This window comes from Apium graveolens, chromosome 1 (genome assembly GCF_009905375.1).
Source record: "Apium graveolens cultivar Ventura chromosome 1, ASM990537v1, whole genome shotgun sequence".
NCBI lineage: Eukaryota > Viridiplantae > Streptophyta > Magnoliopsida > Apiales > Apiaceae > Apium > Apium graveolens.
Genome location: NC_133647.1, coordinates 70,436,968 through 70,449,115, shown reverse-complemented (window position 1 = coordinate 70,449,115; position 12,148 = coordinate 70,436,968). Strand labels below are relative to the sequence as shown.

Below are 12,148 nucleotides of genomic sequence, written 5' to 3'. Positions count from 1 at the left end.
AAATTAAAATTGTACAACATTTTACCTTCAAAATTTGTCCTTGGCCTTATGATAACATGAGGTTGTATTTCGATAGCATGCTCAATAGATTTTTCTACGACATTGTCAACGTAAAAATCCAAGAAAGAACCAACTTGTACCCCTTGTACAAGATCATCCGCATCTTTATTATTCACAAGTAGTTTCCAGCCACCTTTGTTCATCGCATAAACGCCTCCAATTTTTGTGTATCCAAGATCATCTTTAACATGCTCCATGACTACCGAGAATGAGAACCTATCAGGATCTGCTGCTTCATTAATCTCGGTACACGTTCCATTTGAGTATGTAGTTTTTTGAAATTGTCTCATATGGTGGAACCTGAGGAAAATATAGTTTTCTTCTATATCCTGAAAATGATAGAAAAATAAATATTCATCAGTCCCAAGAATAACATAAAATGATACTATAAATGCAGGAAAGCAACAAATAAAGTTACCGACAGCAAGTAACATATAACAAGTAAATTAATCAAATTACAAGTAAGCATCCAATAAATTACAAGTAGTACAAAGTTTCTCATATTTACACGCAACAAAAGAACACAAAAAAATAAAAATTAAGAAATCAGCATGTCCATTTATTCGTCATAGTGATCATCATCTTCGTCCTCTTCGCCGGACGAGACATGTTCATTCAGAATGTCATCCCTATGCCAAGTGATATCATCTGTTTGGTTCTGAAATTCATGTTCGAGTTCAGCATCGTGCATAGTAGGTCCATAAATATCTTCAAGTACATCATCAGTTGCCTCGTCTATGCCATTGTACTCTTTTGGTAGTTTTGTAACAGCAAACCATAAATTCTTTTCAGTACAATCTTGAATGTATAACACTTGTTGTATTTGTGTAGCTAGTACACATGGATCATCCTTTTGACATAATTTACTGAAATTGACGAGAGTGAGCCCAAAACAGTCCTTATCTTTTTGGTACCAAATGAACCTGAAAAGAACAACAATAAATACCCCCTAATAGTCTAATTCTATAATCTATTCAATTGCTCCGTAATAAATAACATCCCTAACAGTTGATTTCGATCCTTCGAACTCACAAAACTGTTGGTTAGAGCTGTCAATATGACGCTGCTATTTTGTGTTGTACAGTTGGCATCCCTTTTTTGGTGTAAAATCTGAATCCATTTATAACATAGCCACTAAACCTCTTCACTGCTCATTGAGGCCCCCTTGCCAAATTTGATAATTCCAATGATTTTTTAGTTCTTTTCTCAACCCCGACCTTTAATGAGTTATGAAATTCTAGAGCATGCGTTTTTTCTTTTTTTTTTATGCTTAATTATTATATAAGATATGATGTTTCCTATAATTTATACATCAAAATAAATTATTATTACAATGTATAACTAGTTTAAAGTACATTATTAACTTGAACATTTAACGGGAATGAGAACGTACTCGATCAGCTTCTCAATATCGATGTTTCCACTGTTAAATAGTACATATCGATGAGCATTGACCCATATATTCTCTGATAAGTAGACAGACTTTCAATTTTTGTTTCTCCTGGACCCAATGGGGTATCCAACATTTATGTTCTCATCAGTCTCTGTTTTTCCAGCATCAGCTAGAAACCTGGAACAACATGTCACGCATTCGTCCTCCAAGTACCCTTCTGCTATAAACCCTTCTAGTTTACTCCTATTTCGAATATATGAGTTTAGTTTACCTAGATATCTCTCAATTCCAAACATCCACCTCAAATGCACCGGTCCTCCAATTTCCACTTCTTTACATACATGAATTGGAAAATGAACCATGATGTCAAAAAATGTCGGCGGGAAGTTAATCTCTAGTTGATAGAGTATTTCAGTAACTTCCTCTTGCAACTTTTTAACTTCTTCCAACTCAATCACTTTTCTACATATCCCCTGAAAAATACACCTAATCTGATGAAAGGAATTACGACCTCTGGTTTTAAGGTCTTTACAACAGCAAATTATTGTAGATACTGGAGTATAAAGTGCTCATCGTGACTTTTATACTCGAATATCTTTCTTTCATCAATATTCACACATCGACTGATATTAGATGCAATTCTATTAGGCAGCTTAGCGTCCATGAATAATGTGCAAAAGCTTTCTTTTTCTTTTTTCGTAATGTCAAAAGTTGTTGCCCTGGTTTCATAGCGATTGCTATCACCAATTTTAATGAGATGAAGAACCTTCCGAATACCCATTTCTTGCAAATCTTTTCCGGCAGTGACATGGTCTTTCGTCTTTCCACCAATATTCAACAAAGTTCATATTATTTTATCACAAATGTTTTTTCTATACACATGACATCAAGATTATGTCTAATTAAATTATCTCTCCAATATGGTAATTGAAAAAATATAGACTTCTTTTTTAAATGGATAATCTGCACCCCTTTTCCTTTTCCTTGCATCTCGTCTCCCAAGATAATTTTCAAAACCATGTAATAATTCTTCAATATCCTTTCCAGATAATGGAGGGGGACAAACATCTGTTTAAACTTTACCATTAAATCTTTTAGTATCAAACCTATGCTTGTGGTCATGAGGTAGGAATTTTCTGTGGTTCATATAGCAGACTTTATGACTATGCTTCAAATACAAGGAGGATATACAATAGTGGCAATTAGGGAAACCTAATTTATCCTTGGTGCTCCAACCTGATAAAATCGCATAACCTGGAAAATTACTAATGGTCCAGAGGAGACTCGAATGCAGCATACATGTTTTATCAGCAAAGGCATCGTAAGTTTCTAAACCTACTTCCCATAGTTATTTCAACTCGGCGATAAGTGGCTGCATATATATATATATATATATATCATTACCAGGGTACACGGGTCCAGGGACTATTTCCGAAAGAATTAAATTCTTAGGTTTCATATCAACCAAGGAGGAAGATTATAATTCACTAGAACAATTGGCTAAATGCTATGATTTATATTCATCGATCGATAAGGATTAATCCCATCTGCCGCTAAACCTAACCTGATATTTCGAGGGTCCGCTGCAAAATTTGGATGATTAACATCCATCGACTTCCAACCCTCTGCATCGGCCGAATATCTTAACTTCCCATCTTCTATTCTTCCTAGTGCATGCCATGTCATAAGCTTAGAATACTCTTTACACATGAACAAACGCTGGAGCCTTGGTTTCAATGGGAAGTATCGTAAGACTTTTGCAGGGACGTTGACCTTTTTTCTTCTAAGTCATGAGAAACAGGTGCATCAATATTTTTCTTTGGGGGTATCCATTTTGAAACTTCACAAAATTTTTACTTTGTTAAATTTATATTTTCCTTCCAATATAACATGCAATCGTTGGGAAAAGCATGTATTTTTTGATAATCAAGACCTAAATTTCGAATCATATTTTTCGCCACATTAAAAGAAGAAGGAAGATTTTCATTGGAAAATGCCTCCTTTATTAACTCTACAATACCGCTAAATGCACCCTCGGTAAAACCATGAGAGCACTTTAATAAGTAAAGTTTCACTATAATACCTAAGAGAATAAAGTTTTCAAATTCGGGATACAAAGGCCATTTTCCTTCCTCAACAAGCTTATAACATTCATTCCATTCCTAACTCTACTTTCATCATGAATCATTTTATCAAAATCATCACCTAGGCCCATACCATTGTCACAACCCCTCTCCTGACTAACCTTTTTAAACTTACGGGTTTACACTTCATACATCCAGTTACAAAATGATGGACACGGACTATTACTAACGAGATGATCATATACCCCGTCTTGAGAAAACAAGAAATGATTACTACACTCTTTGCAAGGGAATCTTAGTTCAGATCATATGCCAAAATTATAAAAAGAATTTTGCACAAAATCTATCACCCCATTACTTTAGGCCTCATTGTACTTTGGAAGCGAAACCTAAGTCATATCGTAAATTCACAGACCTATATTCTACAGAGAGAAACAAACATAGGAAAAACGTCATTTTCATTCCTAACTTATAAACATTCATAAACAAAGCATTAATTTCTATTCATTTTCAAAAATGAAAAATCTACAGCCGAATACAAACATAAGGCAAAAAAAAAAATGACACCATCAACTTGAATATAATCAGGAAATCATGAACTAAACATCAATTTATTTAAGTTCCCCAAATCGATACTAAGTACTCATAAAAAATCACTAACAAAGCAAATATAAATAAATATTTGCCCCAATTAAACATAGTACTGCTCAAATTATCAACGTAAACACGAATAACTAAAAGCAGAATCAAAAAGAAGAACAAGATTAAACTAAAAGCAAAAAAAATGAACATGCATACTCGATTAAATTGTATTTTGAGACCAGAAAAAAGATTAAACACACAAAATATACTAGATTAAGATTTGAAAAGAACATACTCGATTAAACACACAAGACATACTCGATTAAACCCCAAACTTATAATCGATTGAAAATAAGAACAAGAATATGTCGAGGCTTTACCTGATTTGCAGCTTTCAAGCTTCTTCCCGCTTAATTTCGTCTTCTTCGACCTTCAATCAATTGGAGCTTCAGGCTTCATCTTCTTCGAGCTTCTCTCTCCTGTGACAGGGTGTTTGTTTTTTTGTTTATCTGAGCATCTGTTTTTAGTTTTCTGTTTTTTTAAATATTTTTTGGTAAGCCCAACAAAAAAATCCCGCTTATAGTATACAGAAGCCCATCTAAAATTTTTGCCAAAAATTCAGATATATTGCAACAGATTTAAATAAATGTTGCAATAGCACACAACTTTTAAGTCCATCCAATTTTTTCAGTTCTATTGTAATGCTTTTAAAAGTTCTTGCAATATATGTAGTGTTCCCTCCCAATAACAATAGTTTTTGACACATTTTTTAAAATGTGGTTACCATAGCGATTTTATGGTATAGTGTAAGCTTCAAAAACAACACGAGCATATAGATGCTTATGTCATAATTGAGCACCTTAAATGTATGTTTGAAGGACAAGCTCGTCAAGAGAGGTTTGATGCAAGTAAAGATTTCTATGCATGCAAATAAGGTGATCGTGATCCGATTGGAATGCATGTTCTGATGATGATTGGATATATGGAGTAAGTTGCCAATCTAGGTTTCGTGATTGGTCCGGAAGCCCAAATAGATCTGATCTTGCAATCTTTGAACAACAACTATGCTCAGTTTGTAATGAATTACAACATGAATGAGATATATAAGACACCTACCAAATTGTGAGCTATGTTAAAAACTGCTGAGACCAACATTCAGAAGGTATCCTCTGCTCCCATAATGATGGTGAACAAGGGGAGTGCCAAAGGGAAATTTAAATGGAAAGGCAAGAAGAGGATCGGATCCAAACCCTCCAAACCCGCTATTGCTCCTAAAACTGCTCCCAAACAGGCTTTAAATCATGGAGGTGGTGTTGCAAAGAGTGATACTTGTCAATATTGCAAGAAACTGGGTTATTGGAAGAGAAACTGTCATGCTTATTTGGAGAATATTAAGAAGACGAAGGCTACTGGAGCTTCTGATTCATGTATTTATGTTATTAAAGTTAATTTGTCTACTTATACTTCATAGGGTAATAGATACTGGATGTGGTTCTCATATTTGAATAAATGCGCAGGAACTGCGGGGAAGTAGGACATTGAAAAAGGGAGAAGTCGACTACATGTTGGCAATAGAGCAAAGGTTGTTGCTTTTGCTGTAGGGACTTATCATTTATCGTTGCCCACTGGGTTTATTTTAGAACTAGATAATTGTTTTTATGTGCATGCGATATGCAAAAACATTATTTCGGTTTCTTGTTTGGACAAGAAAGGTTTTTCATTTTTGATTCAGAACAATAGTTATTCATTTTCATTGAATAATGTTACCTACACGGTTACACGTTTGTTTAATGGTTTATATGTTCTTGATCTTGATACTCATTTCTATAATGTAAATAGTAATGATAACAAATTATTAAGATGATAGACTCAAATCAAACTACCTCTGGCATTGTCGTTTAGGTCACATAAATGAGAAACGTATTTCCAAGTTACATCAAGATGGCTACTTGGATAAATTTGATTTTGAATTATACAAAGATTGCAAATCTTGTATCATTGGAAAAATGACTAAAGCTTTTTTTACCGGACAAGGTGAAAGGGTCATCGAACAATTAGGACTTATACATAGTGATGTATGTGGTCCAATGTGTACGATGGAAAGATGTGGATTTTACTAATTCAATACATTTACTGATGATTTCAGTAGATATGGATATGTGTATCTTTTGAAGAAAAAAAATCAAATTCTTTTGGAAAGTTCATAGAATACAAGGCTGTAGTAAAAAGGCAAACAAGGGAAAGTGCAAAAGTTCTAAGATCAGATCATGGAGGAGAATACTTAAGCCTTGAGTTTAAAGGTTTCTTGAAAGAGTGTGGTATCGTATCACAGCTTACTCCTCTTGGAACGCCTTAATGGGATGGAGTTTCTAAGAGGAGAAATCGTACCTTGTTGGACATGGTGTGATCGATGATGAGTCTAGCAGCTCTTCCAATACGTTTTTGGGGTTACGCTCTGGAAATGACGCATATATACTAAAACAAGTTTCGAATAAATCAGTTCAAAATACTCCAGATGAGATATGGAGCGGGAAAATAACATAGCATGTTCTTTATAAAAGTATAGGGATGTGAAACATTTGTGAAACGCTTGGTCTCTGACAAGCTAGGATCAAAATCGGAGAAATGTTTATTTATGGGATATCCTAAAGAAACAAATGGTTATAATTTCTATAATCCTACTGAGAACAAAGTGTTTGTTTCTCGAACCACTATATTTCTTGAAAGAGAGTTACTTTCCAAGAAAAATAGTGGGAGGACTATAGATCCAATGAAGATCGAAATGTACAAAATAATATTGAACTAGAGTTAGAAAATGGGCAGGATAAATATCAAGATGTTCTTGTTCCAGAAACACGAGTTATTCATAGATCTACTAGGGTTCGTCATAAGTCAGAGAGATATTATGGATTTTTCTTGACTTCAGATGATGATGTGAGGCTCATAGACAATGATGAGCCTCTTACCTACCAAGTAGCTATAGACAGTCCTGATTCTAAGAGATGGCTAGAGGCCAGGAATTCCGAGATGGAATCCATGTATCAAAATAAAGTATGGACTTTAATTGATCCACCCAAAGAGGTAAAACCTATAGGGTGCAAATGGGGTTTCAAGAGGAAAACTGACATGGATGGTAAAGTACGGACCTATAAGGCACGACTAGTGGCAAAAGATTTCAAAAAAATTCATGGTATAGACTATGATGAGACTTTTTCACCAGTTGCTATGCTCAAGTCAATCAGGATTTTTCTAGCAATATCTGCTTAGAACGACTATGAGATTTTGGAAACAGATGTCAAAATCGCTTTCTTAAATGGGAGCCTTGAAGAGGATGTATATATGATATAACCTGAGGGTTTTATCGATCCAAAGTTTTCTAAGATGGTCTGTAAGTTGCTTCGATTCATTTATGAATTAAAGCAAGCCTGAAGGAGATATAATCGTCATTTTGATGAAACAGTCAAAGATTTTGGCTTTATTCAAAATATAGATGAACCATGTGTTTATAAGAAGGTTGGCGGGAGCCATGTGGCATTCCTAGTACTATATGTAGATTATATATTACTAAGAATTGGTTGGAAAATAGTCTCTCAATGAAGGACTTAGGTGATGCTACCTATATATTAGGAATCAAGATCTATAGAGATAGATTAAGAAGATTAATCGGCCTAAGTACGAATACATACATTGATAAAGTGTTGCATCATTTTGGGATGCAAGAGGCAAAAAGGGGATATGTCCCAATGTCTCATGGGATAGTGATCTCAAAAGATAGTTTCCCTAAATCATTAGATGATAAGGGCCGTATGAGCAAAGTTCCACATGCTTCGGTAATTGGATCTATAAGGTATGTGATGATATGTACTCATCCTGATGTTTCGTATGCCTTAAACATGATGAGCAGATACCAGTCTAATCCAGGAGAGGGCCACTGGACAGCTCTCAAGAATATTCTTAAGTACTTAAAAAGGAAGATTTACTCTTGGTGTATGGAGGAGATGAGAAGCTAGTTGTAAAGGGTTACACTGATGCTAGCTTCTAGACAGCCTGAGTTGATTCAGTATCTCAGTCAGGTTATTTATTTTGTCTTAATGAAGGTGCTATAAGCTGGAAGAGTTCAAAGTAAGAGACAATAGCTAATTCTACAATGGAAGCCGAGTACAATGCTGACTCTTCCGTGGGAAGAATCGCTTCTGTCACTACTAGAATTCTGTCAATAGATATCGGTCGCTCAGACGACCGATGTTAAAGTTCATTTAGACATCGGTTATTTTAAAACCGATGTTACTTATTGTTTTAGACATCGGTCCAGAAAATAACCGATGTCTATACTTATTTTTCAAAAATGAAAAACATTAGTTAGACATCGGTTTTCTATATAACCGATGTCTTTGTTTTATAGACATCGGTTGTATTTTACAACCGTTGTCGATGGTTAACTTAAAAAAAATTAAAAAAAAATGCGGAAACTTTCCCCCCTTATTCCCCAAATATTCCCCCTTAACAAAAAAAACCCGTTTCTCCCCCCTAATTATTTTTCCTGTCTCTCTCTCACTCTCTCTCTGCTCTCTCTCTCACTCTCACTCTCTCTGCTCTCTCTCTCTGAGCTCACTCTCTCTGGTTCTCTTTTCCTTTCTCTTCCATCTCTCTGCTTCTCTCCCTCTCTCTCTTTCATCGCTCTCTATCTCACACACACACCATATCAGTTTATAATAAGTACATAGGTTTTAATTAAACCCCAAATTGAAGAACACCATCAGTTAATCAAAATCCATCTACGAGAAACCCGAATTTCTGAACAGGTATGTTTGTTCAATAAGGTTTGTATGTTCGATTAGGTTACATTTGTTCAATTAGGGTTTGTTCATAAATTTTAATGGGTTTTTTCCTTTTTGAACAGGTTTTGAGATTCATTAAGCCAAATAAGGTTTGTACTCTAATTTTATATTTTTTCATGAGTTGTTTTAAATATGCATGTATATATATATTTACATAAATCTGCATTTTTTTAACATAAATTAGGTTTGTGTTCTTGTGTATATATATTTAGGTTTGCCTAAATATATCAATTAGGTTTGATATTTGCATGTATTTTTCTTTTTTGGTTAATATCTTCCGATTTTTGTCCGTTTAAAGTTTAAATAATAGTATGTTTTTAAATTCGATTTTGTCCATTTGCAGATTATCTCATCAAGTCTCGGAATTTGACAGTGCCTGCACATTTTACTTCAAGAAGGAGGTTAGAAATTCTTATTCGTTTGCTTTTTTCCTTTTTTTTGTATACATTATGTAGGAAGGGATTTACCAGTAACCGATCTGTCATTACTTATGTATACATTATTTGATTTGGATTGTTGTTTATGTATCAGATTTAGTGTATCGTTCTCTTTTAATAGATGAGATGCCATGAATGTACTAGTTGTCATTTGTGTAAAATCTTTTAATTTTTTAAGGGCATGTTTGTTAATAATTCGCGCTTGAATATGTGCACTTGTATTGATTATGCTGATTAAACAATGTTGACTTTCTTGGTTTTGTTTATATGCACTTGAATATATGCACTTATATTGATTAATTCGCGCTTTGATGTTGAAATGACCATCAGGTGGTTAGGTTGCTAGATTGCTGGTCATACATTTTCATTTATGGATAAGTCGTGGATAACGAAAGATAGGGATTCTTTAGAATTTGAAATTGGCGTCGAAGAATTCTTGATTTTCGCTGAAGAAAATTATAAAGATCCTAAAAGAATTCCTTGTCCATGTGGTCGATGTGTGAATTTTAAAAAATTCTCAACCAAAATCATAAGGGGACATATCTACGATCATGGTTTTAGTTTGGGGTATGTTGATTGGATTTGGCATGAAGAAAAATCTACTAGGAGTACTAGGTCTTCTATAGGTAGTACACGTCCTGCTTCAGACCAACCTATAGAGCATTTTGTTGCATCAGAAACTGTTGAAGTTTGTGAAGCGGCTTTTAATTCGGGTAATTACGATAAGGATTCATATGATTTTCAGAGGTTTGTTGTTGATGCGGAACAACCGTTGTTTGAGGGCAGCAAGTGCACAAAGTTAGAGTCAATGTTAAAATTGCACAACTGGAAAGCTAGGTTTGGTATTAGCAACACTGCCTTTACTGAGCTGCTCTCTTCAGTTGGCTCGATCCTTTCCAAAGATAATGTGTTACCTCCTAACGCATATGAAGCGAAGAAAACTTTATCCGATTTAGGTCTAGTGTATATAAAAATTCATTCGTGTCCCAATGATTGTATACTGTATAGGGGCATACATTCTGATGCTTCTCAGTGTCCTCATTGCAAGCTGTCACGTTGGAAAGTCCGGAAGAATGGCCAACTTAGGGTCAATGTTCCAGCCAAGGTCATGTGGTATTTTCCTATAATTCCAAGATTTAAACGGTTATTTAAATCTCCCTCTACTGCTGAACTCATGACTTGGCACGCAAATCAGCAAATAAATGATGACAAGATGCGACATCCGGCCGACTCTCCTTCTTGGAGGAATATCGATTACCGCTGGCCAGCCTTTGGTAGTGAATCTAGGAATATTAGGTTGGCTTTATTAGCGGATGGTATCAACCCGCATACTAATGGGTTAGTCAATCGATATACATGCTGGCCTGTAGTGTTGGTAACGTACAATCTTCCTCCGTGGTTATGCATGAAAAGGAAGTTCATGATGTTGTCAGTTTTAGTTCCTGGTCCACATGAGCCGGGAAATAACATCGACGTTTATTTACAACCGTTGATTGATGATCTGAAAAAACTTTGGGAAGAAGGTGAACCAAACGTTTATGACGCCTATAGTAAATCATATTTCACTCTAAAAGCAATTTTATTGTGGACTATAAATGATTTTCCAGCATATGGAAACTTGTCAGGCTGCGTGAATAAGGGTTATAAGAGTTGTCCAATTTGTGGTGATGATACTGTGGCTAAATATTTAAGTCACACTAGGAAGATGTGCTTCCAAGGTCATCGCCGTTATTTTCCTAGGCAGCACCCTTATAGGAGGCAGAAGGCGGCCTTTAACGGACAACAAGAGTTGGGGAACGCATGTCAACCCCTTTCCGGAGAAGAAGTGTTAGCGCGTCAGGAACGAATTGATTTTTGTTTTGGAAAAGAGGTGAAAAAGTCGAAGAAGGTGGAATGTCCATGGAAGAAAAAATCTATTTTCTTTGAGTTAGAATATTGGAAATATCATCATGTTCGCCACTGTCTCGATGTTATGCACATCGAGAAAAATGTGTGTGATAATCTGCTTGGGACATTATTAAATATGCGAAAGTCAAAAGATAGTGAGGCGGCACGTCGTGATATGATTGATATGGGTGTTAGACATGATTTAGCTCCTCAAGTAGGAGAAAAGAAGACCTATCTGCCTCCTTCCCCTTTTACTTTGTCGAAGGTTGAAAAAAAGAAAGTGTTGAACTCATTCTTGTCTATGAAACTTCCTTCTGGACATGGATCAAACATAAAAAATTGTGTATCCATGTCTGATTTGAAGATATACGGGCTTAAGTCCCATGACTGCCATATCCATCTCCAACAACTCCTCCCTGTTGCCATTCGATCCGTTCTCCCGAAAAATGTTAGGGTCACAATCATACAACTGTGCTTCTTTTTTAATGCTTTATGCAGCAAAGTTGTCGATGTCTCGAAACTCGATAAATTGCAGTCAGATGTAATAATAACCTTATGCGATCTAGAAAAAAATATTCCCTTCATCATTTTTTGATGTAATGTTACATCTTATTGTCCACTTGGTCCTAGAAGTGCGTTTATGTGGACCGGTATTTTATAGATGGATGTATGCCTTCGAACGATTAAATAAAGTGCTAAAGAGCTACGTACGAAACCGATATTATCCTAAAGGTTGTATGGCAGAAAGCTACCTTAAAGAAGAATCAGTAGAATTCTGCACAGAATTTATGAGCCAGACTTGTACAACTGCCGGCATTCCAGTTGAGCAAGGCAAGCAATCTGGTCCATTATCTGCCGCGATAATAA

At 35.4% G+C, this 12,148-nt stretch overlaps 1 protein-coding gene across 1 annotated transcript; it reads left to right on the top strand.

Annotated features, from left to right (window-relative positions):
• The first annotated feature begins 9,764 nt into the window (after positions 1–9,764).
• On the top strand, positions 9,765–11,876 carry LOC141675571 (uncharacterized). The gene has a single exon (XM_074482053.1). The coding sequence runs from the start codon at positions 9,765–9,767 to the stop codon at positions 11,874–11,876; it is 2,112 nt and encodes a 703-aa protein (XP_074338154.1).
• Positions 11,877–12,148: the final 272 nt, after the last annotated feature.

Coding starts and splice junctions, on each gene's coding strand:
- LOC141675571 (XM_074482053.1), top strand. CDS start 9,765: ATGGATAAGTCGTGGATAACGAAAGATAGGGATTCTTTAGAATTTGAA.